Here is a 26,479-nt window from a genome sequence, read left to right as displayed (position 1 = left end):
ATGAATTAAAGTTTCCCTGCAGAACAGCTTTTCTGCAATTGAAAAAATGTATTGATTTTTTTTTCCTTACCAGGACCAAAATTAACATTGTATTAGAATGCATGCACATGTTTCAGATACATATTTAGGATTAAGAACTGGTTGGCTGGTCGTAGCCAAAGGGCTGTGATCAACAGTTCTATGGGTGAAGGCTGGACAGGAGTGGTGTCCCCCACAGACTGGTCTTGGGACCACTGCTCTTCAACACCCTTAACAACAACACAGATGATGGAATTGAATGCACCCTCAGCAAGTTTGCAGATGATTTCAATCTGAGTGGTGCTGTCAATACACTGGATGGGAGGGAAGCCATCCAGAGGGACCTGGATGGCTGGAGAAGTGGGCCTGTGAACCTAACTAGATGTGACAAGGCCAAGAGCAAAATGCTGCCCTTAGGGAGGACAGCAGAGAGAGGGAGATGATTGTACTCTTCTACTCAGCTCTTGTGAGGCCTCATCGGGAGTATGCACGCAGGCCTGGGGCCCCAAGCACAAGAAAGATGCAGAGCTCTTGGCACAAGTCCAGAGGAGAACCACAAAGATGATCGGAGGGTGGGAGCATCTCTCCTGTGAAGAAAGGTTGAGGGAAGTGCGCTTGTTTAGCTTGGAGAAGAGAAGGCTCCAGGAAGACCTCATTGCAGCCTTCCAGTACTTGAAGGGAGTGTATAAACAGGAGGGGGAATGACTGTTTACATGGGTTGATAGTGATAGGACAAGGGGGAAAGTTTTTAAAGTAAGACAGGGGAGATTTAGGTTAGCTGTTAGGAGGAAGTTTTTCACTCAAATGCTGGCGACACACTGGAACAGGTTGCACAGAGAGGTTGTGGATGCCCCATCCCTGGAGGCATTCAAGGCAAGGCTGGATGTGGCTCTGAGCAGCCTGGTCTTGTGGTTGGCAATCCTGACTGTGGCAGGGGGGTTGAAACCAGATGATCTTTGAGGCCAATTTCAACCCAGGCCATTGTGTGATTCCATGATTTATGCGAAGAAGTAGGCACAGCAATGTTGTATGAATTTAATCTGTGCTCCGTAAAGCCTGGAAAGAAACTCAGATTTATCATATCACCTACAAATCATTAACATCATGCTGCCACTGTGGCCAGACAGCAACGTGCTGTACTACTACTACAGTAATGCTGAATTCCACTGGAACACTTAGAAATATCTAAAAGGCAAGCATCAAGTGGATTGGGCCAGGCTCCTTTTCGTGGTGCTCAGTCACAGTCCAAGGGGAAACAGGCACAAACTGGAACCCAAAAAGTTCCATCTGAACATGGTAAACAAATTCCTTACTTTTAAAGTGACAGAGCACCTGGAACAGGATGCCCAGAGGGAACAGATGGTAGAGTCTCCTTCTCCAGAGATATTCAAAACCAACCTGGATGCTTTCCTGTGGAACCTGCTGTAGGAAACCTACTTTAGCAAGAGGCTGGTCTCAATGATTTTTAGATGTTCCCACCAGCCCCTACAATTCTGTGATGATATCTGCTCACAGGTCGTGCACAATTGTAATTCCTGAAACTATAAGCAAGAGGATGGAAAAAGCAATGCAGGTATGAGTTCTAGAAATGGCAACACAGAACTAATTCTCACATGAAACGTCACTGGGGAAGATGAAGATGACTGTGATCTGTTCTCCCTGCATGGTCTGTCATCACCTTCAGTAGGTGACAGCCATGTAGTAGAAAGGATAGCCTTTCTGGAAAGAAATTCCAACCAAAAAAAACCCATGAAAAAATAGAACAGGAAAAGAGAGTAAAAAGAAATTCACTAAGGCAGAAGGCCCACACCAAGCATCTGAAAGAAAAGTATTTCACAGTATTACAGTATATTACATTATATACAGTATATACAGGAATATATATAATATATAAATATATTATATGTAATATATATATAATAATATGTGTAATATAATATGTGTAATATAAATATAATACATGTAATATATATAATGTAATATATTACATTATATACAGTATATACAGGAATATTACAGTATTTCATGCTAGCTATCAGGGTTACAATGGTCACTCAGAGGGTAATTGGCTAAAGATACTCTCATCTGAGAATTTTGTGGTCTCTGTGCTGGATAGCAAAGACAGCTGCAGCACACCTACCTCTGTAAAAGGAAGGTGGGAGGGGTGAAACAAGAAACAAACAAAAAAGTTACCTAGCCCTTTCCTGTAATTGTCCTCACTAACTGCTCTTACTCTTTGCTACCATGAACAACAATAACACTAACTACTAACTAATTAATAACTCAAGTTCTATAAAGTAATGATTAACTAGTGATTGATTAATAATACCAATTACTCTTCATCTTGCTTCTCAGACTTAACAGTGTTAAGATTGTCAACTTGCAAAACTTCCCTGTACAACATTCCCTGTAAAACACTCTGTCAAGGTGAATAGTCCAGACACAAGGAATGGACTTCTTTAAGGAGGAGAAGAATGTGGTGAGGCACTGGAACAGGTTGCCCAGAAAAGCATCAAATCACTTGAGAAAAATTTTTAGCTTAAAGAAACTATTTCAGAAATAGAACCTTAAACATTAGTTAATATACTTTTTAATATGTGAGAATATGTATATACTAATAAACATTTAACAAACTCTGTACTAGAGAAACAAGGTAATTCTACTTACTTGAGCATTTTCATAAAACAAAACATCAGGCACTTTCATTTTCTCACTTGGGTTATAAACTGGCATAGTCACAGATCCTATTTTCAGAATCCCATTGTTTATTTCACCTGGACATTTTTCAGGAAACAAAGAAACACATGCATTGAGGCACCCTCTAAGCGATCAATTCCTAATGCTTACAAGTGAAGATTTGCAAATATTAAAATGTAGTGGGCTGCCTTAAATGAGTTCCAGATAAATGAAATTAATACTTGAAAGAGTATTTTTTAACACGTGGTTCTATTATAATGACTTTGATTTCTCCTTATAATAAAATTTCAAAGATGTCTACAACAGCAAATGATGAATAATTGATCTTATGTAAAGACATCATACAGAACATTAGAAGCAGTGACAGTTGCCTTGATTTAATGTCACATTCTTGTTTTGTTATTAGAATACCATTAACATAGTCAGACAACATTTCCTCATCCCATGAGGTTTCTCACTCTCTTCTTATTTTCTACCCCTGTCCCACTGGGCCTACTGTGAGGACAGGAGTGGCTGAGAGCTGGGGCTAACCCACCAGAGCAGTAGACCACAACTGCTGACTTTTAATTTCAGAGTTACTTCTTCTGAAAAAAATTGTGAATGTCAAAAAGTGAATACATTCAAAATCTTAGTGAAAACTTGCTATATTTACAGCTGAAGGTATAACCTTCAACTACAACTTGAAAAAAAAAGTAAAAATCTCCTACACTGAAAGAACCACATATTCCTTCTTAGGAAAATAACAGCTACATGTAAATAATAAAATGATACAAATGAGCTCTCTTCTGCCTTCTACAAAATTATTTGTCACTAATTTCTTAATCTGTCTCAGTTTGTAAATGAAAATTGCACCAGTTCTGGGCAGATACCATTATTTGTTTGCTTCCTATTGTATATGGCTCTACCTTTACTTTTTCTTCCATGTTTCACGAAGGGGAACAGAGAAACATGATGCATCAAATTAAAAAATAAAAAATAAAAGGGTAAGCAGGTAGCATTGTGCAAGTGGCAATAGTTATAGTTTATTTTATAAATAATTTTTTACATATATATAAATACATGTAATGCAAATACAGATTAAAATAATGCCTGTGTGATATATACTGTAATGCAATCCTATGTATTCAGCAATATATAGGTGTGTATACATATGCAGGTATTAATGCATTATTAATAATGCTGTATTCTCCAGATCATAATATTATTTGCACTTTAGCAGCCATACACATGCATATATACGTATCTATACATCTATGCAGTCACTGGAGTCATTCAGGCATTGGAAATCCTTAAATATGACAAAATTCCCTGAGCAGACAATGTAGCAGACAGTACAAAAGTATCAACACATTAAGAGCATCGTTACATCCTATAGAAGAAAGCCAAAGGGATGTAAAAGAAGCAAACTGTGTTCAGTTGTGAAGTCAATTCACCCTTAAATGCAGAACTATGTAAGTAACATTCATGAAGAAAATGACAAAAGGTGGCACAAACTTACAAGGGTAATCCTTCTCCTCTAGCTTCTTCATGTTATCTGGATTTGTTTCTATACCGGAATCCTGCAGATTTTTATGTAAAGCCAACCGTGCAAGGTTTGGTAAAAACCTAAGTGAAGAAAAAAAATAGGTAGGTCATTTTTTTCAGGAAATTTTTCTTAAAGTTTTCTATACTTTCTGCAATGTAAAATCAGTATGAAGCTATACTTGGATCTCCGAACATTGAATGTCTCTGGCTCCCTTGCTCAATCTTCAGCATTTCACCTGGCCTCAAGGAGAGAAGTTGAACTAGGTAACCAACTACATTAATAGTTGCACACTGCTTATGAAAGGCTTTAGTGTTACAGAATATTGCAACAAAGGTGCAAAGTGGGATGAATTAGGACTGGAAGTCTGTCATCTTCTTCCACTGCCATTAGGAGACACAACAGAAACATTGTTTATTAGGAACAACTTCTACTGACTCACTTTCCTTGGAGCTTTGGCTCTCAAGTGAAATAGAAGAGTTCTGTGATACACAAAACTAGGCCCAATTAAGTTTCCATATCTTTGGTTAAGTACAATTTGCTTTCTCTGCTTTGTGAGTTTTGAAATAGTGAAATAATATTAAGTTTCCATATCTTTGGTTAAGTACAATTTGCTTTCTCTGCTTTGTGAGTTTTGAAATAGTGAAATAATATTGATAATTGTGACATAATTTAGATGATGTCATTAAACACCATCATAAAGATGAGAAAACAGTACAAAGACATTTCTATTTACCTCCTATGTTTAAGAATACCAGAGAGACACTTCCGAAGAAAGTAATTGGACTATTTATAGAAATGCACTAGAAGATACCTTGCATACCAGCAATAGATCAATAAAAACTTGAACTTCCACCCAAACAAGTACTTCTACCTGGAAAGGCAGGCTTTATTAACAGCATAGTAAAGGCTTTCATCTGGATGTTGTGACAGTCGACGACAAATTCGCAATAGCTGCCGAGTAGATAAAGACGAAGCCAGGGACTGTGCCTGTCAAAAAATACAAAGTAGTTTAATCTCTGAGACTTAAACTGAACAAGGCAGGAAAAAAAGCGTAATCCAAAAGCAATTATTTCAACTCTCCTCCTAATTCACAAGCGCTTTCTGCCTCCTGTGATGGCTTGTGCTTTTTCACCTGCAATTTTTTAATTTTTTATTTGCTGCAGTACTTCACTGCCATGGAAATTATGTGATACAAAGATTTTCTTTATGATTTCACTTGATAAGCGGCAGAAATAAAAATATGCTGATTTTCTGTGCCACATAAAACCAAATACTAAACAGTACTAATAACAATAAATAATGAGGTGAGGATCGATGCTGTAAAATCTAGTTTTCTCTTCACAAACTGCATATGAGCTCCACATGTAATGCCTTGGCAAAAGGAACTGGCAGGATTCACAGATGTATAAACAAAAGAACGCTGGGCAGAAGTAAGGAGATTGTATCACCTCTGCACATGCACTTGGGCAGGCTATTACTGGAACACTGTGTCCCCTTCTGTTGTCCACATGTTAAAGTAAATGCTAAACACTGGACATAATTCAGTAAAGAGTTACAGCAGTGATTCAATGCCTGCAAAGTCAGACCTAGAACAAATACAGCAACATTTAAAAATAAATAAACAAACACAGCCCCCCAAACAAGTGGCCATTTATTTAGAGATATAAATATTGAGAAAGAAATCATTCTATAATTACCATCTACCGGATGAAGGTATCTAACACAAACAGGTTCCCTGTTTTGTCAGGAAGCACACAACAATGAGTGCGATCTGATAAGTTACGTCATACTTTGCCTGGGTTAACTGAAATACTGTGATAAAGTAATTTCAAAATGTTCTGGTTTGGGTCATATAAATGATTTCTAACTATAATTCCTTCAATTGGTAAAAACAAACAAACAAGCAAAAAAAAAACATGTTATGACTTGCAGAATCTTCTTCTCTCCCCTAATAATTTTCAAGCATGAGAAATGTCAAATCATCAACTCTTTCCTCTGGAAAACTAATTTTCACAAACAGGTATTAAAAAAAAAAAAAAAAAAAAGCAGTTCTATGAGATCTTACAGACTCCGTTCAAAAACTGAGAGGGCAAATGGTAGTATTTTTTTAGCCTAGCAGTGAGCAAGAGTGGTTTAGATTGGGCGAAGTGCTAATATTGCTACTCCTAAGCCTCCTGTTTTCATTGATGAAAGACTGTGAAGCGTGTTCTGAATCATCACAGTATACCACTCAGCACTACAGACTGTGTTGCACATGATGGCTTTTTAAGTATTAGCTCAAGATATACTCAGCAGTGAGAGGAGTGAGTGCTGTATCTGCTATTCCAGATCACTAGCCATAACTCCCACTGCCTTTGGAGAACATATTCCACTTGGTAAAGTATCCTAAATGGCTGAAACATTCTCAACAGAAGTAATTTTCTTAAGGTAAGCCTAACTACCAAAAGGATTGCATCGATCCATATTGGCAATGGAGAACACTAACACAGTACTTGATCCATTGTACTGTGTGGGAAGAAGGAGAAGGCCGCTTTTATTTCATCCTTGGACAAGTCCAGTCTCCAAGGGCATGGACAATTCAAAGACAAAATGATATAATAACCATAACAGTGTATAGGACCACAGAGGAGAAAGTGTTGAATCTTCTGTATATTTGCAACTGGGAGTTTAAGTTTTTGACTAAAATCTCCTCTTTCCTCTTTACCTGGAACAGCTGTAAACTCAAAACTAGGCTACTGTCTTTCCAATGTATATCTATGAGGCATCTAATTCAACAGGATCTTGACTGCGGTCTCTAGGTTCTACTGTAAATCAAACAAACCATTACAATGACACAGAATAAAGCCACAGGCTAAACATCTTACAGGTATTCCATTGTTAACAAAATCACTTTAAACAATGGTTAATATGTCAGGATAATCTCAGGCAGAGGATTACTTACATAGGCAACTCCATAAATAGCCTAGCATACCTTAGGCACACATTTCAGCTCTGCACACAGGCATGCTATTCCTGACATGTCTCATGTCACTGTGCATCTACAAGAAACTTCCCTCAGTCTTTATGACTCACATCGCATCCAACATTATATACTTCATTTAGATATTTCACAATGCTATATTTACTCATTTGAAAATGACTTCCATAATGCTCTATTCAAGCATGTTATGTTTTCAAATATGTTACAAACTATGCATTTATCAGTCTACAATTGTCAAAGACTAGTTGTAGGTAACTAAATACATATTTACAGCACCTACTGTTGCAAAGGTGTATTTAGAAGTCAGCCTTTTTACCTTTTTTTCCTTTTTAAGCTCAGGAGAGCACAAAGACCTTTCAACAACCCTCAGCTTCCTAAAAAGAAATGCTGTGAAAACTATTACCCAAGTTAAAATCATGAAAACTAAGAACAGATTACATTTGCATACCAGCTGAACTACTGGATTCCACTGAGAATGTTTTACATTGCTAACATTAAAAACATCCAGAGCGTTAGTTGCCATAGCAATGATTTCTTCTACTTTTCACCAAGATTTGACTATCTTTTTAAAGAATTTTGCAGTTACTATGTATGCAGAACTTATTTTTCTTGATAAGACTGCTTTAATAGAAGAGCCTGTAGCAGTAACACAGCTAAAAATCCTGTAGCTTCCCATTCTACATTCCTAGCCTTTGCTGTTTCATACTAGCATTTTATAATGCCCAGGTAGTTCCCATTGTCCCTGAGATTTGGGTAATTTCCTAAGAGCTTTACTTAGATTCTAAAAATGTGCAAGAAAAATAAAGAAAACTACAGTATATGGTGCAGTAATTGCCAGTAATCACTTCCTGGGACCGGTTTTTCAATCAGGCAGCCTCTAAAATAACACTATAGCTTGCTTAGTATGCCTTAGCCAGCCTGTCTGCAAACCAAGTGACATAGTAAAAGAAAGCAAATTTGAAACAAACAAAAAGAACAAAAAAACCTGACTCACTGTGGCATCATTTGTCTCCCGAAGCTTATGTGTTAATGACAACAACTGCTCCACAGCAACACTGGGTACATTTGGTATCTACTTGAAACAAAAACAGTATTAATCTGAATGCAAGGTAGGTTAAAGTTCCACATACAGCTACACACAGGTACGATGAGTAGATGGTTGTTTTGCATCACTGAAGAAGAAATACAGCTTTTACAATGATTTTCTAATTACATCATCATTTAATATCATGATAACAATGCAAATCTAATGCCGCTAAGAGATAAAGAGGTTTTGAAAATGAAGCCTCACTTCTGCTACAATGAAACAAGGTGAGGAATTGCAAAATATTTTCATGTAGTAAAAAAAACACATTCAGTAATCAGCAAGTGCCTAAAATACTGAATGTACTTACCATTTCTTTAATAACTTGAATTTCTTCATTCTTGCTTAAAGATCGAACGTTATGAAAAAGGAACAGTGTCAGAAACTCTGGACCAAGCCACTGTTGGGTACTGCTCCCAATGACAGGAGGTTCTGCTAAGACAACTATTCTGAATGAGGGGTGGATAGGAAAGATAGACCTGCCAAAAAAGTTAAAAAATTAAAAATTAAAAAAGCATTAACTGACTTAAGCCATGAATATCAAATTCATTTTTTTCAATAGATGAAAAAACAATTGTATTACTGAATCATATCCCTATGCATCTGCAATGCAACTATATTAAAAAAGATAAAAACTGCATAATAAGACTTATACTTCTAGAAACTGCTAATTTTTCACACTGAGAAAGGCATCCATTTCTCATCTGCAATATGACCTACATGCCTCAAGAAGAGCAAATACCAGCAGTTAAGCTACTGTTTAATGGTCTGTATGCCTTGAAAGGACATATCTCACCAATTAGACAGTTTTAGAAGTGCTTTACCTAAAGCAGTATGTCTAAGAGGTACATCAAGGAGGGAGCAGGATCCAGGTTGCAGTTCCTCAATTAGATTGACAGAAAGGATGACACTATAGAGACTGGTCTAGGTAACACTGCATCCTCTGGAAAATCACCAAATCTCTTTGGGTTGGATTAATGCACCTAACTTTATAATAACCCTGAAAGTTAGTTATACATCATACCTTCACTTATTTTCAAGTCCACAAGGAGCAAAACAGGTCCCTTTAATGGCTGTGTAAGACTTGGAAGAACTTATAAAACACCCCACTGAGTCCTTCAATCTATACATCTAGCTTGAAGTTCTGTTTCTGACGGTGGCAGCTGGAGATGCTTCCTGTGGAATGCACATAAGCTTTTCCCAAGACTTATGTGAGGGATTGCTATCATGAATCTATTTTCCTCACACTCTCCCAGCACGTATAATCATACATTCATGGGATATAAGGGCTTATCTTTATTTGCTTTAATGTCTCTTCATCCGTAACTTTGTCTAATCTCTTTCTGAACTACATCATTCTATCTGCCTCTGCAGCTTCCTGTGGCAAGACATCCAGTGATCATTGTGTAAAGTTCATACTGCAGGATTTGGTGAAAAAGAGTCTTAAATGCCTGCCTATTTCATTCCACTGAAGATAATGGGAGCTTACTGTGACCAGTACAGAACATTTAGATGCATGTGTTAGAACAGTAGAAGAGCATTGCCTCTGTGGGCGGTTTTGACTTCTTCACATCTTTAGTCTGTCTTACCTATGTAACACTATTGCATCCTTGATACTCACTGAACAGCACAATTACATGATTTCTAGAGGTAACAGACACAAAAGTTGGATACAAAACCTAGTCAAATTATGCAAGAATTGCTCTCAACAATTAATTTTTCAGTACTTTTATTATAAAAGTAGAAGTTATTTTAAAGAAAGAAAAGTGAATTTGGATTAGCATACACTATTAGATAAGCCTGTTATCATGTGTGAATTTTCATATAAATTACAAAACCTGAAATCAGAATATTTGGAGACCAGTGTGAAATTGATGGTATAAACAAGAAAAACTGAAGACACAACATGACCATTAAATATAAATTAGCAAAACTAACTGTGCTCTTGGAATGGTAAAACTGACACAATACAGTGATTGTAGCAAACAGTCTCTTGATCAAAGGTAAACACAGGGGGTGGGCATGAGTTATTCTTAGCTGAAAGCCATAAGCCTAGGAGCTACTCCCTGATTGATAAAAATAGAAATAGATGTCTGAAAACATCACATGAAAGAGGAACCAATGAAAATGTCACTGTCGCTAAGCATAAAAGAGTATCAGGGAACATTAGCAAACATTATTATAGAAGAAAATGTTTCCTTTCTCTCCATTACTAAGAAGAAAAACAACCATCCCTCCATAATCACCTAAATTCCAAGGACCAATGCTGGTCCTTCTGCAATACTGTAGGAGCACAAGAAGCAGTCAGCTTTCAATGGTAAAGGAAACAGATGTCTCTTGCATCACATCCACCTTAATGTCTGACTCAAATACCACAGTGGGGACAACCAGGGAAAAGACATGAGAGAAGCTGGAGGAAAGGAGATGGACAGCTGGGGCAAGCTAGCATCAGGATACCAGCTACAGTTACTGATGTGCCCTCGAGACTTTTCTATCCTCTAGAGGTTGTAAATGTTTCCTCCCTGGAAGCATTCAAGGCCAGGCTGGATGGTGCTGTGAGAAACCTGGTCTAGAGGGAAGTGTCTCTGCCCATAGCAGGGGGTTGGAACTGGATCATCTTTTAAAGTCCCTTGCAACCCAAACTATTCTATGACTCTCTGACTTAGATTACAAACCTCTGCTGCAGTTTTACAGTTCTTAAATGTGAATAAAAATACATGGCTACTTCAGAAGCCTATCGTTTGTAATGTTTGAAATAGTAAAAAATGTCAAGTTCAGTGTATTATTAAAACAAACATCAAAAATAACATGATCCTGTAATGCTTCGAAAGTTCCTAGCTTCCATGTTAGCAACTGATGAGCTTCTAAGTTATCCTTACAGATCAGGTCTCTAAAGGAATACAATACGGAGCTAATATATATGGAGTTAGACTTTATAAAACAGCGATCCTTGACATCTAGTATTCTTTGCAGGTGAACACAAATGTGTCTTGCTAAAAACATGATACTTTTTAAATCACTGAAACTCAGACACAGTGGGAAGATTTGGTGCTGTTGGATTAGTGCAGAGAATCCCCATTCCTTTCTCCTTCTGTTAAATGTTTACTGTCAACAGATCTAGAGAGCACTCTCTTGTACTAATATCCATGTCCTTTTGACATCAGTGTTTAATTCCGACCAAGGATTACCACTACTGTCCTTGACAGGATGATCAGAATGCAGTCTGTCCAGGGTGATTTTAGAGAAAGATTTTCTTGTTATCAACACATGGTTCAAAGCAACTGAAGTTTAAAAGAAAAAAAAAACATAAAAAGGATGCAGAATGGCATTGTAATGCCACACTCCAAAGCCAAACTGGGCTTGGTTCTCGTTTCCCGCAGCATGGTTTCACAAATCCCACCTTCTATCAAAACATCAACAATTTTATGAGTTGGGAATTGTTATAATATTAGGACAACAAATGACCTATCTTTTTTTCCTTACTGTTTTTATTGGATTTCGCAATATTCTCAGTTTAGTAAATTACCGTGTCTGGAAATCTACCAAGCTGAAAAAAGAAAACAGCAAATACGAAGTAAAATCTAGAGAATTTTTCACTGTTCACAAAACTCATTTTCTGACATATTTTATATTTTTTCTCATCTACCTGTTGTCTTTCAACCTAATCACATGGAAATTCATCCACAGTCTGCAAGGCATTATGCAGGCATGAGTAACTTCTAGCTTCTGAGCAATCCTATTACGTGTACTTCTAGACTACCTTGTAATAGACACCCTTCTGCTCACCATACCAAACACTTATCATCTGTGTGTGCACACTGGGGGATATATCTACCTCAACAGGTTAAAAGAACGTTAACATAAACCAGCACTTCACTGCTTGTAAAAGCCATATGCTACCTTTACAACAACTACCTCTATGCAAAATTCTTGGATATGCATGGTGGTTGAAGACATGCTTTCTTAAGTCTGAACCTGTTCAGAAATATGAATCTTGCAACCATCAGCGGCTATAATTTCCCTGTGTGTGAAATATTTTCAGAGACCATTTCTCATGTCCACAGGGGCAGCTTTTTCATTCTTCTCCCCAAATCATAAACAACAATACCCTGTTTCCTCAAGTGACCAAATATCATCTTACTGGGACTGTTTGCTCTCTTCACTGCACAGCAACACTGCCACAAGAAAAGACTACAGGAAAAAGAACCCCTTGCCTGCTTCTAGTCACCCTGTAGTTCAAAGGTTTTCAGTAGGCCAAGGAGCATCCCATAGTCTAATAAAGACAAATGTACTGTTTGCAGTTGTCAGTCCTGCCAGAGTTATTGCACCTACTGTCTAAAGCCTTTCTCAGGAAAATGCTAGTGGACATACAGATATAGAAATGTAATGAAATAAATTCTGTGTCAATAATTGACATTATTTAAAATAAAAATATTTTTTATTAGCTCATGGAGGTAGTCATTCTTTTAAGTGAAGTTGCCAACGAATTTATTTTAGGAAAAATAGCATTCAAATCAGCAGAACTGCAAAACACAAGCACCAAGCAATATTTTCTTCTTTGACATTACTAATAACCTAGCCATGGTTTAAGCATTTTCACATTCTTTAGTATAATACTGTTCACATTCTACATACAGAGGCACGTAACTTCCTTGGACCATAATGTGATCTGAAAAGCCATCCTTTTTTAAATAAAAAAGAACCTCGTGATTTAACTTTAGGCACTGAATTGTGCAGGATTTTCCCTTCTGATTCTCCGTTCTATTTTACTACACATATGAATTACACGAGTGTTATTAGTGTTGAAATATTAAAAAGTTAAGGCACTGAAACTGTGGAAAATGACTGTATTATTTTTACTACCAAACATTTTCATACAGAAACATGAAAAGTGTCTTGCTGTGCTGATAAAGGGATCTACAAGAACTTCTCCATTAATAACTACAACTTTTCCCAGAAGAATCTTCAGGTGCTTCAAATCCTCTTAAAACGTGCTAAAGAACGTCCACAGAAGTTTCAGCTCATTGGTTAAGAGCAGTATTCTTTTTACCTATCATGAAATAGTATTTTGTGAATGGAATTTCTGAACAGAATTTCAATCAAAATCTGAGTCCTAGTAGTTGACAAAAAGCATGATCACCAACACTTTCACATTATGAATGATATACTCCCTCTGGAGTTCTACACCCAGGTCTGGGATCTGGGGTCTGGAGGAGGCCATGAAGATGATCAAGAGGACTGGAGCAACATTCCTATGAAGGTAGGCTGAAGAAACTGGGCTTGTTCTGCCTGGAGTAGAGAAGGCTCCGGGGAGATCTCAGTGCAGCCATCTAATGCTTAAATAGAGCTTATAAACAGGAGGGAAAACAACTTTTTACATGGGTAGATAGTAATAAGACAAGGGGGAAGAGTTTTAAACTAAAAAAAGACTTTGACTGGACGTCAGGGGAAAATTTTTCACTGAGAGTATGCTGAGGCACTGGCACAGGCTGCTTAGGGATGCTGTGGATGCCTCATCCCTGGAGCTCATAGGTTCACAGGTTCATACGGTACATTAGGTTGGAAAGGACGTACAAGATCATCTAGTCCAACCATTCTCCTATCACCATCCCTACCCACTAAACTACTAAATCAAATCCCTTAGCACCTCATCTAAACACTTCTTGAACAGCGCTAGGGATGGTGCCTCAACCACCTCCCTAGGCAGGCCTGACCACTCTTTCAGAGAAAAAAAATTTCCTCAAATCTAATCTAGATCTTCCCCGGCACAACTTGTGGCCATTCCCTCTCGTCCTGTCATTTGTTATCTAGGAGAAGAGGCCCACCCCCTCCTCACCACAACCCCCCTTCAGGAAGTGGTAGAGTGCAATAAGGTCTCCTCGGAGCCTCCTCTTCTCCAGACTAAACAATCCCAGCTCCCTCAGCCGCTCCTCATAAGACTTGTGCTCCAGGCCCCTCACCAGTTTTGTTGCCCTTCTCTGAACACGCTCCAGGACCTCAATGTCCTTCTTGTAGTGAGGGGCTCAAAACTGAACACAGCTGTTCAGTACCAGGTTGGATGAGGCCCTGGGCAGCATGATCTAGTGCCTGATTCAGAGGCTGGCAGCCCTGTTTGCGGCAGAGGAGTTGGAAGTGGATGATCTTTGAGGTTCCTTCCAACCCAAGCCATTCTATGATATGATTCTATATACTCATATAAATCTATCTTACAGGAGTATTTGTACACCTCACTAGTGAGTTCTACATTGAGGCAATAGATAGACAATAGCTAGGGTGTTTTTTCTTTATTTCATGAATGACTAGAAGTACTACAGGAGGAACATCAAGCTATACTATGAATACTCACTACAATCAAGAACACTCGAGTTCAGTACAGTTTCTCCCAAAAACAGGAGTAAACTATCATTTCTTTATCACAGTCGCCTTCTGGTCTCCACCTCATGTTTTATTTCAAATTCTGAAGATGATCTTGTCCACTCCCAGTCTAATGATTTCCTAATGAAGCATTTGGTTTCTTCCCTTCAAATTCTGATCTTTCAGAAATATTCATTTTTATCTTATTCCTTCATCTCTTTTCAGATGCTCCTTTTAGGCCCTGTTTGACTGTTTAGAGACTGTCACGTGCTTCCCACTGTATAACTGATGTGCCTCTCAATGTGTGCTTTTCTCTTCCACCACTTCCCATAAGAAATGCATTAATATGTGAGATTGAGTAGATCATTAAAAAGCTAAAAACAAAAGAAAAGCTTAATTTAATTAACTGTATAATATGAATTTTATGTTCCAAGTTTAACGTATATTGCTTTCCCATATACACATGAGAATTGAAGGCTCAGACTTAATGAGTGAGATTTAGGAGGAAAAAAAAGAAAAAAGAAAAAGAAAAAAATACTCCTGTTTCAAATAAAACTTGAAACCGCTTTCCATAGGGAACTCTCTTTTGGAAAAGTAACAGTAGTCTTCACATCTCACTCAGCAAACACCCCAGATTGAATCTCAGCAGAAATAAGAATGACAATGTATATTCTGCAGACCATTCAAACAGCAACTACACTGAAATTACTTTAGTTAAATTCGTAAAATGAGGATAAATAAAGCTCTCTGACTTGAGCATCAGAAATAGCTGACACTAAGAGGCCTCTGATGCACAGCAAAATACACAGTATTTCCCATCAAAACAGAAAGCATCTCCCAGGCATGATTCAGAAGCAAGAATTGTCCTAGACAACCTGTTAAAATAAAATTAAAGGTACAGTGTACTATGTGCTCCTTTCACCACACAGTCTCTGCAGGCAAATGATGGATGGCTTGCACCATCCTGTTTTCCTACATTGTGATTAAATCAGCTGTCAGTGGCAAGATAACACACTAGACAAGAAGTTGTCTGGAAAGAACATCTAGTTCTGCATAGCCATTCTGCAACACTAAGGTACTGATGATTACAGTGACAGGTCACTTCTGCTGAAAAGGAAGAACAGTGAGGAATGCAGTACTGGAATCAAAGAACAGCTACTGACATAATAGCCTGGAGCCAGTGAAAGGTAGACCAGAAACATGAAGCTCAAGATTATGTCCTGGAACACCTCCAGTTCCTCAAGGGCTGACCAAAATAGCACCCTATGAACAGATGAGTGGTTCATTGACACTGAAGAAAACCACATCCAAAACCAAAGGTGGCAGATTTTCGCACAACCTTACCTTGGATTCCTCTGACTGAGCTAGTAGAGCAAAAAACTTGAACAAGGGCTAGATTGACCATTTCACCCTGAAGGTGGATGTCTCAGCAGAAAGGGTCCTTGTTAATTAAGTAGCAAGGATTTTTAGCTGTAACCAAGCTAGTGATAAATGGTCACACTGAGATTCTAGATATGAGAGAGCCCACGTTGTGGGATGTTTTTTTTTGTTTCCTTTTTATAAGATCTAATACCAGCCAGGAATGTTGTAAGAGACACCCCTCATTTAGAGTAAAAGCTATTATCAATCAAATAGAACATTTAGTGCTTGAAATTCACAATAAGGTCCCCACTGCAAAATATTAAAGCGGACAGGAAAAAAGAAATGCATTGTGATTTGAAGGCAAAAGGGATACTCTTCTGAAGGGCATCCAAAATGACTTTTGGTAACTCCAAAGCAGTCAAAAGTAGCACAATGTAATTAGCTAGTTTTCATACCAAAGTTCAAAATTGAATGTGAAGTCAGGATATGACCTAAGACAGACCCTAGCAGACTTTTTGCTTCTCTTCTCAAATTCAGTGCTTAAAATCCTTATAAAATCCTTATAAACATTTCTGTTTTCTCTACGCAGACAAAATAAATGCAAGAAATGCCCATCCAGCTGGCTGTATGGACTCAACACCCTGCAGACAATTAGCAACAAGCAGTCTTAGACTACACCATATTTTCAAATAAGTATAAGCTACAAAAGACTTAAAATGAAGTCTTTTTAACAACAACAACAACAAATCATTGGTATAGTATTTTAGATAAAAAGGGAATCAGAAAAAGAAAAAAAAACACAGAATGAACAGCTTATTTAATATATACCTGCATATTAGATTGCACTTGCCCTGGAGAACACTCAACAATATACTTTCCAGTAATTACAGCTGGTCAGCAGCATTTGACTACGCATCATGTACAGCCATCAGAGAACTAGAAAAATGTTACTACTCATGAAATGCTTCTAGCAGACGAGTGGAAATGAAGAAACAAAAAGAATAAGCATTATGGATCCCAACCCATCCTTAGGATTTCCTGCTCCATGTCAGCTGGAAATTAAATACCAGCTTTCTAGTTAATGAGGAAAAAGGAAGTAGTAAATTATATTAAATTTCAATATGGCTTTATTTTCAGATGCTCTTAATAGATAATTTCAAAATTAAGTATGAAACATACCTATGCTTTTATGTACACACCATTTATATTCAATATCTAACTCCTTCCAGTCAAGGTTATTTTATGATCTTATTTTAGTTTAAGCATTCTAAACAGGATATAATTTCCTCATACAACAAAAAGTGAAAAAAAAACAAACATTAGGAAACTGATGATTAAAGTATGTTCTCTTAGTGATTAAAAGGTATCAGTTTAAGAAGGAAGGACTTTTGCAAAGTATTTTTGCAATAACATAGAGTAGATAAAGTGCTTTACAAAATGATGTACTGTCTGCATTCTGAAGCCATAGTGAACACTTTACCTTTCCTGTAGCTTCTCATCAGATATCTGCAAGTCTTCTTTTAAGTTCTGATACCTATCCTCCCTTAGTAATCTGGTGCCATCATAGAGGGTCAGTTCTCTGTCATGTATTAGCCTGTTTGAAAATGAAAAACAAACCAAGCTTTATCTAGCCTTTGATTTCTTTTTATAGTATTTACTTTAATACTTTTCTTATAAAATCTATCTCAGTCAGCACAGCTGATTGGAAAAAGTTACAGTACTTTAAGATGCATCCAGGTGCAAAGCTTCAGCAATATGCATAAATAAATAGCTTCAGCGTAAAGACACTTAGCCAATCTACACACTTTTAATAGAAAATAATGAGAAAATGAAAAAATAATTATTCATACTAAATGACATTAAATAGCCATTTTTTCACCCTGGTACAGGAAATGTGCATGGATTGTGTTTCCCGAAGCAAAATAATTCAGTTGGCTTTGATGATTACTCTACATCAAGAGCTAGGTATATACCTCTACGTCCATGGGATTTATGAATGCCTTTACGATGAGAGGTACATGAAACATAAGAAAAATCTGTTGTGCTGGTACAGACTACTACTGAATTGTATATATTGTTATTACTTGTGCTTCCAGAAAGATTGTTTTTTTGGTTTTTTTTTTTTTTTTACTAAATTATGAAACAACATTTAGGAAGAGTTCTTCACAATCAGAATCAAGAATGCTTTCATATAGAACTAATGGTCACATTTTACTTAGCAGCAGAATGCATCCAAATATTTTAAATATTTTCTGGCATCTTGCATTTCCAAATCATTGTGCAAATATTACTAATGTTTCGATTTGATAAATTTACAGTAAAATCTAGTTCATTCTTCAGCTGAGGCTTCCACACTGCCTTTACAAAGAGCTGAAATTTCTTGTACTGTTGAAGAAATGTTTGTTTTCATGTTCCTAAAGAATATGAAGGAACTGCTTCTACTGTCAAGTATGTAAGGATTGAACGAGACACGTGCCACAAAGCTCTAATGCTCTTCACAGAATTCTTGAAGTTACGAAATTACATTCACCAGAAGAACCTTAACTTCTTGGTATGTGTGCTCAGCAAACAGATCACAAGCACGCAACTCATCTGTGCCCATATCCTGACCTTTGCAATACAGCTAGAGTTCCAGGGTTAATTCGATGAATGCCATCAAGAATAACAAGTTTTCCTTCCAGGGCTGCAGTAACAAGTGGTGATGGCCTCCAAGCAGTGTCCCCATTAGGAAGAGTATACCTCTGCTGCAGCAGGTCTCTGGCCGTCATGTCCTGTAAGTGCCAATTCATCAAAACTGAGTTATGCTGCATTTTATTCATCTACAGCTATCTGCTTTCCCCTTAGAAAACTCCATTCTGTTTTTCCTGGGACTCTACCCAAAGAAGATCAGCAGAAAATTTTCAATTCCTTTTTGAAAGAGTTTTATGAGGGTTGCTCTGAAAGTAATGCCTCCTATTTTATTATGTTGCTCCATGGCATCAGAGGTGGATGGTGGTGGTATGGCAGTGGAAATTGAACCTTCCCACCCGAATTCCTTTAGTTGCTGTTGCTGTGTGACAGACGGCAGCAGAGGGAGAGTCTGACATAATGGCATCTGACACGGAAGTACATATGAAGCAAAGATGTGTCACTGAATTCCTTCATGTGGAAAAAAGGGCACCCCTGACACTCACGGATGCTTGCTGAACGTTTGCAAAGACCAAACAGTTGATGTTAGCAAGTGAGGCAGTGGGTGGTGCATTGCATCTGATGGTGGGGACTACTTAGAAAAACAGAATTTTATATAAGAGAATTTGCTCTATCAAATAGTGTTATTGTGCTCTTTGTATCTATTGTAGCTTCCGTGAAAACAAATAAAGAGGCATCACTTTTGGAGCAACCTATAAATAACACTCTCATGCATAGCAGCTGTGTCACAAAGCCTGTGAAAGTACCAGACTTGCCAGTATAACCTCTTTGAAGCTAACCCAAAAATTTGGTTGCTGTTGGTTATTCCAAAAGTACACAGAATATAACAAAATACCACGCAGGGAATAAAACACAACCAAAGGCAAAATCTAGTACAGCCTCCAGTGTATGTATTCTGTTACATTACAACAGATGCACGCTGGGGCAACAAAAACATGATATATATTTTGCGACCTGAAAGATGAAATTCCTTCTTCAGGCCGTGCTGTGAACAGAATTTAACCTAAAATCAGACAAGAAAAATATTTTCTATTGTAGCTGCAGCTTTTGTATATGTCCTCTTCACAACTAGAAGCCTTTTGAACTTTCATGAATAAAAATAGAACACGTTATGTCATATAGCCTGAATCATTTCCTCTTTCTATATTTCCTTAAAAGCCTTAAAATAACAGGACAAAGTCCGGTTGTTTCAGTGCTTCCCCATCTCATAATCAAAAATCCCATATTCAAATGTACAAAGTCATTATTTTTGTTGCTGTACTTCTACTTTTGAATGCAGTTTTCTCATTTCTAGTATTCTCTTAAAGAAATAGCCTAAAACAATTTTTAAGCAAGTTCCTGAAAATACTTGGATTTTTCTATGACTCGCATTAAGTGTGCACTGTGTAGTTAGCAAATGCTTTCAATTAACACACCTTCTGACACTTCACATCTAAAGGACTGAAACAATATAGAATGGGAAGTCATCAGGAGCCCAGTACACTGTACATAATGTTGTACAGCTGCAAGTCCAGCAACTTGAGAAATATGCTTTTGTTTTCGTCAGGAAAAAAAAAACCACATCAGAAGTGTATTTTGTTGAAAAATATTTTCTGAAATAAAATGAACTTCATAATTTAAATGGCTGAATTGTGTTAATTTAGTGACACATTCGAATGAAGCATAATTCATTAACATCTATTCAAGCTCTGTAAGGCATTTGTTATGGCACAGTTCCTGCTTAATGATTTATTGCTTTTATTTCTTTACTCTACAGAGTTTTTAATACATAATATTAAAATTATAACGTTATGGGATTCATGATGATAATACTCCATCACTAGAAATTCCACCTTTTGGAGGGGAAGACAACAGAAAGGTATGAATTAATCCCTGTCCCCACACAAATTACCTCAGGCAAAGCAATTGCCTTGTGAAACATTTTTGTCACAGTCATTGTAACGTAGCTTATATTGCACTGTTTATTTTCTAAAACATCTTGTACGTAGGAACAAAAAAAAAAGAAGTTGAACAGAGAAACCACTTGTTTCCTCCCTTTCACAGCCACAGCAACACAAGTCTCCAATTCAACCATTTTTATGGTTCTCTGCACGAATCGTGTTCTTGGCAATTAGAAGGTGAAAAATCTATGCTTCCTGCATTCATGCCAATTTGGAATTGCATTTTGTTAATTCTCAAGAATCGGAAAGGAGTTTAGAAAGAAAAAGTATGAGGTCATAAAAAAAACCCTAGAAACAAAAACATCACAGTACACAAACAGAAATGATGTGCTTGTTTTTGCTGTGCAAGAGGTGAAAGAGGAACAAATTGCAGGAAATTTGTTGTAATGTCACTTTGAATATTGTTTTTTTTTCACCTGAAATTTTACAGGGAAAGATAAAAATAGAAGTGAAACACTTTATTTTCAACAACTGAAACCAAAAGTTCCCTAGCTACAGTACACAAGAACCAGCTGGCTGCTGCTTCCTGCAGAGGAGAAGACTGAGAGGGGATCTTATCAACACTTGTAAATATCTAAAGGGTGGGTATCAACTGCATGGGGCCAGGCTTTTTCAGTTTTTACTATGCCTAATGGTTACAACTTTTTATTTTATTACTAATGCTGAATACTCCATTCTTATGCATTCTATTTTTTATTCTCAACTGAACAAAGATGTGCACATTCCAGTTCCCCTGTAGAACAGCTTTCCCACAAATATACTACAAATTGATTTTTTTTTCCTCCTAGCAGGACCAAAATTAATATTGTATTAGAATCTGCAGACACTTGAGATACAACCTTTACATGAAGAAGTATACAAAAATATTGTAGGAACTTAATCCATGCTCCGTAGAGCCTGGAAAGGAATTAACATTTATTATATCACCTGAAATGATTTACATCATGGTGCCACTTGTGGACAATGCATCGTAGCAATACCAAACTCCACTGCACCACTTAGAAATATCTAAAGGGTCGGTGTCAAGAGAACAGGGCCAGACTCCTTTTGGTGGTACCCAGCCACAGGACAAGGGGCAACAGGCACAAACAGGAACCTGGGAAGCTCCATCTGAACATGAAAAAGAACTTCTCCACTTTGAGATGACAGAGCACTGGAACAGGCTGCCCAGAGAGATAGTGGAGTCTCCTTCTCTCAAGATACTCAAAACCCACCTGAACCTACTCCAGGGAACCTGTCTCAGCTGGGGGGCTGGACTAGATGATCTCCAGAGGTTCTTTTCAATTCCTACAACACTATGATTCTCATTTGCTGCTCTTTAACTGCACAAACAAAACTGAAAAGTAAATCCTTCCTAATCAGGATCTCAGTTTCCTCTGTCAAGAATTTGCCTACTTATAACTGAATATAGTCAGAAAGGTGTACAATGTCTTGCAGAACAGTTATTTATGATCTCTGACAAGTATTAACATAGGAAATTATCTATATGCTTAAAACGTTTGGGAACCTTTGGTTTAGATATGTTTGATTCTCAACTCACAAGATTAATGCTTGTAGAGTTTATTTCTGTGAGAACAATATAAGGAACTAAGGCTTTTCATGCTATTCAAGCCCTCAGATCTAACTGAGATTGAAATAAGGATGAAGTAAATACTTAATATAAAAGTAAAAAATATACATGAACATCCAAGAACACAATTCTTCACAGAACCTGAATGAAAATACTGCTAACTCTTCAGGCCAAATTGAAGTGCCTCATCTAATGCTTTCGTGCCTGTAGAAATGATTGGAAAATTAACATGAACTACAGCACAGATATGACCCTCCTTCATTTTAGAAATGGATTTAGGACAAAATGATCTTTCTCACAAAAAATCAAAAAGATACTCGAAGAAGAAAAATACAGAAATCTATTAAATATAAATCATCAATCTTTTCAGAGCCTTCATTGCCCAATTACTGCATGAATTAATATTTAACATTTTCCCAGTCATTAAACCATGTTATTACATCGCTATGCAAAGCTACCGATGTGTGAAAAAAACAAATTCATTCTTAAAATATATCAAAAGATGCATAACTCAGCTGCATTCAATCATTTTTTATGTCTTGCTTCCTGTAAAAAGCTTTTAAGATTTTCTGAGATATTTTAGATGTGAAATATGGAATCACAGAACTCTTAGTGTTGGAAGGGGCCTTTAAAGGACACCTAATCCAACTTCCCTGCAATGAATAGGGACATGCACAACCTACTCCAGTGCTGCACCACCCTCAAGGTAGGAGATTATCTCTTTATATCCAACCTAAATCTACTCTCCTTAAGCCATTTCTATCACCACAAACCCTACTGAAGATTCTGCCCCCTTCTTTCTTGGAGCTCCCCTTGAGATCTTGAAAGGCACCTCACAAACTTTTCCACACTGAACCCAGGTGCATGACCTTGCACTTGGATTTGTTGAACCTTGTAAGGTTCACCTTCACCCATAGCTCCAGCCTGCCTAGATCCCTCTGGATGGCATCTCATAACTCTGGTGTGTTGACTGCACCACACAACTTGGTGTCATCAGCAAACGCACTGAGGGTGTACTCAACCCCACGGTCAGTGTAATTGATGAAGATATTAAAGAGAATTGGGCCCAACACCAACTCCTGTGGGACACCACTCATCACTGATCTCCATCCAGACACTGAGCCACTGACCACCACTCTCTGGACTCGATTCTGCAGCCAATTCTTTGCCCACTGAACAGTCCACTCAACAAATCCATATCTTTCCAGTTTGGAGAGAATGATGTTGCAGAGTACCATGTTTAGCTCAAGTTTAGTTCAATCTGGGCCTTGTCTTTCCTGACCCCATCCCTACAAAGCATAGCAGCTTCCTTGTACTCTTTCCACAGTAGCTGTCCCAATTTACACTGCCCATGCATTTTCTTCCTACTCTTCAGTTTGTCCAGCAGGTCCTGGTTCATGAAGCCATGCCAGTCTCTTGCCTTCCTCTTCTGACTTGCTACATCCAGGGATGGACAGCTCTTGTGCCCTGAGGAAAGCTTCCTTAAAGACCTGTCAGCTTTGCTCTGAACACTCATCCATGAAGATATTTTCCCCAGGGTGTTTTGTTGACAAATGCCCCGAAGAGCTGGAAGTCAGCTTTCCTAAAATTTAGCATTCTAACTTTACTTTTTCTAACTCATATCCCTCTGGAGCATTAATTCAACCATAGCACAGTCACTAAGGCCAGGCACCCTTCAATCCCAATGTCCCCCATCAGTTCATTTACATTGGTAAGCAACAGGTCCAGTACTGCATCCTTCTTAGTGGGGCCTTCTATTAATTGACTCCGGAATTTATCCTCAGTGTATCCCAGGAGCTTCCTGGATTACCTGAAGCTCACCATGCAACTTTTTAATAATTTTTTTATACATCTAACCTGTCTGGAACCATTGATACTTTAAACTACAGTAGACTTATTCTCCAGCTCTCTAGAAACATAGCCTTGGTGATACCCAAAGCTCCTTGACACCACCTCCAAAGTCCATGGAAGCCCTTCTGACTTCTCTAGTTCTTTTCATTTTATCCCTAAATGTCATTCTAAGGCAGCTAAGCCAGCTGCCTGTGTGCCTCACAAAAAACATAAAGATCTGCCCAAATTTATTTTTAAAGCCACATCTCTACTAAGATCCCAGGCAAAAATAAGTTAGCAACAGTCAGGCTAAGGGCTATTGCACTTAAAAATAATGAGCTGCATTAACATCAATTGAATGCAATATGCATATATCACATATAAATACCAATCCTCATTTTATATTCCTAGGATCCAACTGTTTTGAATATAAAACTTTATCTTTTAATTTCTACTGCAACACATTCCCACCAACACTATTATCTGACTAAAGAGAAATGAAAAATAAATGAATAAAAAAGGGGAAAAAAGAAATAGCGTTATTTAAAATCCCATGTGCTAGACACCAGCAAAAACAAGCTGTAAGACAACAATAAGAGATCTTGACAGGAGTAAAAAAAATAAAATAAAACTGTATGCCTGCAGAAAGCAAAAAATAAGTTGAAAACATTCTTAATAAGCCTTAAAAATATCATCTATTCTCAATACATTTAAGAAACCGTTTTCCATAGCAGTAAAAAATAAGGTTAATAAAGGTGATCCATTATAAAACTAAACAGCATAGGGACAAACAATGAAAAGGAAAGAGAAAAGGTCTTCAAACGTGAATGAATTACAAGAAGTCACCACTCTGACCTAAAGGTGGGAAACATACTTCAAAAGGAGAGAAAAAGTCTGAATTAAAAGACACAAAAGACATAGCTTTCTTTATGATACTCAGTTATGTCAAATCACAAAACAAATTGTCAATTCTCTTTTGGTAACAGAAAGAGAAAGAAACAGAATGCTTCTCCTTACATTTTGCTCATTTCAGTTACCTATCTTCCTTTCACATTTTCTGTAAAGCCAATGAAATGAAAGTAAAGCTCTCTCAGGGCTAATTTATAAGTAAAGACTGTCCTACATACATTGCTGTAGATTACCCCTTCGGTTTAGGTCTGCAATTAGGCAAGATTTTAGATGAGTATTGCAGAGAGTAAAAAATGCTCTGTAATGATCATAAGGCTATTTTTGCTAACATTTTTTTTAAAACACATATTGGTGATTATTGATTACAGAAGCTGCAGCTGTATTGAAAGACTGTCTTACACAGGGAACCTGCCTGTGTGTTCCATTTAGATCATATTTAAAGCATTATCATCAGCAGATTGTTTACTTACCTGATACAGCATGATAGGCTCTATGCTATATCCTAGTATATCAGCAAACTCTTTAGCAATAACTGTTTTTCCACAGCCCTATAAGGTTAAAAAAAAAGAACTAGATTACACTGTAAGGAGTATGGGGAAGGAAGGAAAAAAAGAAATTTAAATTCTTACTTTTCCTCCAACCAAACACATATCTTTAACCATATGAGACTGCATCATTTCTGCCAACAGCTGATCATGACTGGAAGTTCTTATGAATTTATCTGATTGAGAATGCTGTTTTAAAAGCCCAGTCCCAGATGGAACCTACAAGGAAAGAAGACAAAAGGAAACAAAACAAAATGCTAAATAAGCTGTACTTTGATGCTCTAGGCTTTGTGTGGACTGGGTCACATTTTTCCAAGTAATACTGTAATAATTTGTAGATGATTGTAATTATCAAACCTAAATCTTACACTGAACAAATTTAGCATTGCATAATTTTTCCATAGACAGCTTCCTCCACACCTTCTTCTCCCTTTCTTAATGAAAAGAAAAATAAGAAATGTGAATCAATTCAGTTACAGCATTGGGGTATGAAAATAATTTGAGACTATTTATACAGAAATAAATAAAATCACCAGTATTTACTGCTTATCAGAGAAAAAAAAAAAAAGGAAGAATGTATCTTGCAAAAATCTAAAGGGGCCACCTGGATCAGAACTTCGGAGAACAAAACATCCAATCATCCTCCACATTAAGATGCTTGCTCTATTTCTATTATTCTAGTCTGGGAACTGTTTTATTAGCAAACTCCTCATGTCCTCGTTTGCAAAAAGTCATTCTGCAGACATACTTCCAGCAGGAAACATCTACCTACATGGTCAAACAAAAAACCTACCTCCTAGAAAAAAGGCCAATCAAATCCCTACAGATTTACCTCTTTCCAACAAATTCCTGTTTGCTGCTACTCCCCTTTCTGCACTGTCACTGTACAGAGTCTCTGAAGATAACCTTTGTCTGTATTAAAACTGTCTCCGACTCCACTAACTTGCTCTCTTTAGAGACTCTCTAACCTTCAAACT

The 26,479-nt window shown here is 37.4% G+C and overlaps 1 protein-coding gene across 1 annotated transcript in view; it reads right to left on the bottom strand.

The window, feature by feature from the left end:
* The window catches only part of VWA8 (von Willebrand factor A domain containing 8), a 173,539-nt gene that overhangs the window by 103,769 nt on the left and 43,291 nt on the right, over positions 1 to 26,479 (bottom strand). Inside the window, exons 11-19 of the mRNA XM_065743996.1 lie at positions 25,587 to 25,721; positions 25,428 to 25,505; positions 18,631 to 18,791; positions 17,501 to 17,614; positions 8,615 to 8,783; positions 8,215 to 8,292; positions 5,112 to 5,227; positions 4,214 to 4,320; positions 2,686 to 2,792 (exon numbers count right to left, since the gene is read on the bottom strand). Of these exons, the coding sequence (XP_065600068.1) occupies positions 2,686 to 2,792; positions 4,214 to 4,320; positions 5,112 to 5,227; positions 8,215 to 8,292; positions 8,615 to 8,783; positions 17,501 to 17,614; positions 18,631 to 18,791; positions 25,428 to 25,505; positions 25,587 to 25,721 (1,065 nt within the window). The remainder of the gene's footprint in view (positions 1 to 2,685; positions 2,793 to 4,213; positions 4,321 to 5,111; positions 5,228 to 8,214; positions 8,293 to 8,614; positions 8,784 to 17,500; positions 17,615 to 18,630; positions 18,792 to 25,427; positions 25,506 to 25,586; positions 25,722 to 26,479) is intronic.

Source organism: Cyrtonyx montezumae, unplaced genomic scaffold (genome assembly GCF_038088225.1).
Source record: "Cyrtonyx montezumae isolate F1298 unplaced genomic scaffold, pur_monq_1.0 scaffold_3, whole genome shotgun sequence".
NCBI lineage: Eukaryota > Metazoa > Chordata > Aves > Galliformes > Odontophoridae > Cyrtonyx > Cyrtonyx montezumae.
Note: the sequence above shows the minus strand (reverse complement) of the source record. Positions and strands in the feature narration are given on the sequence as shown.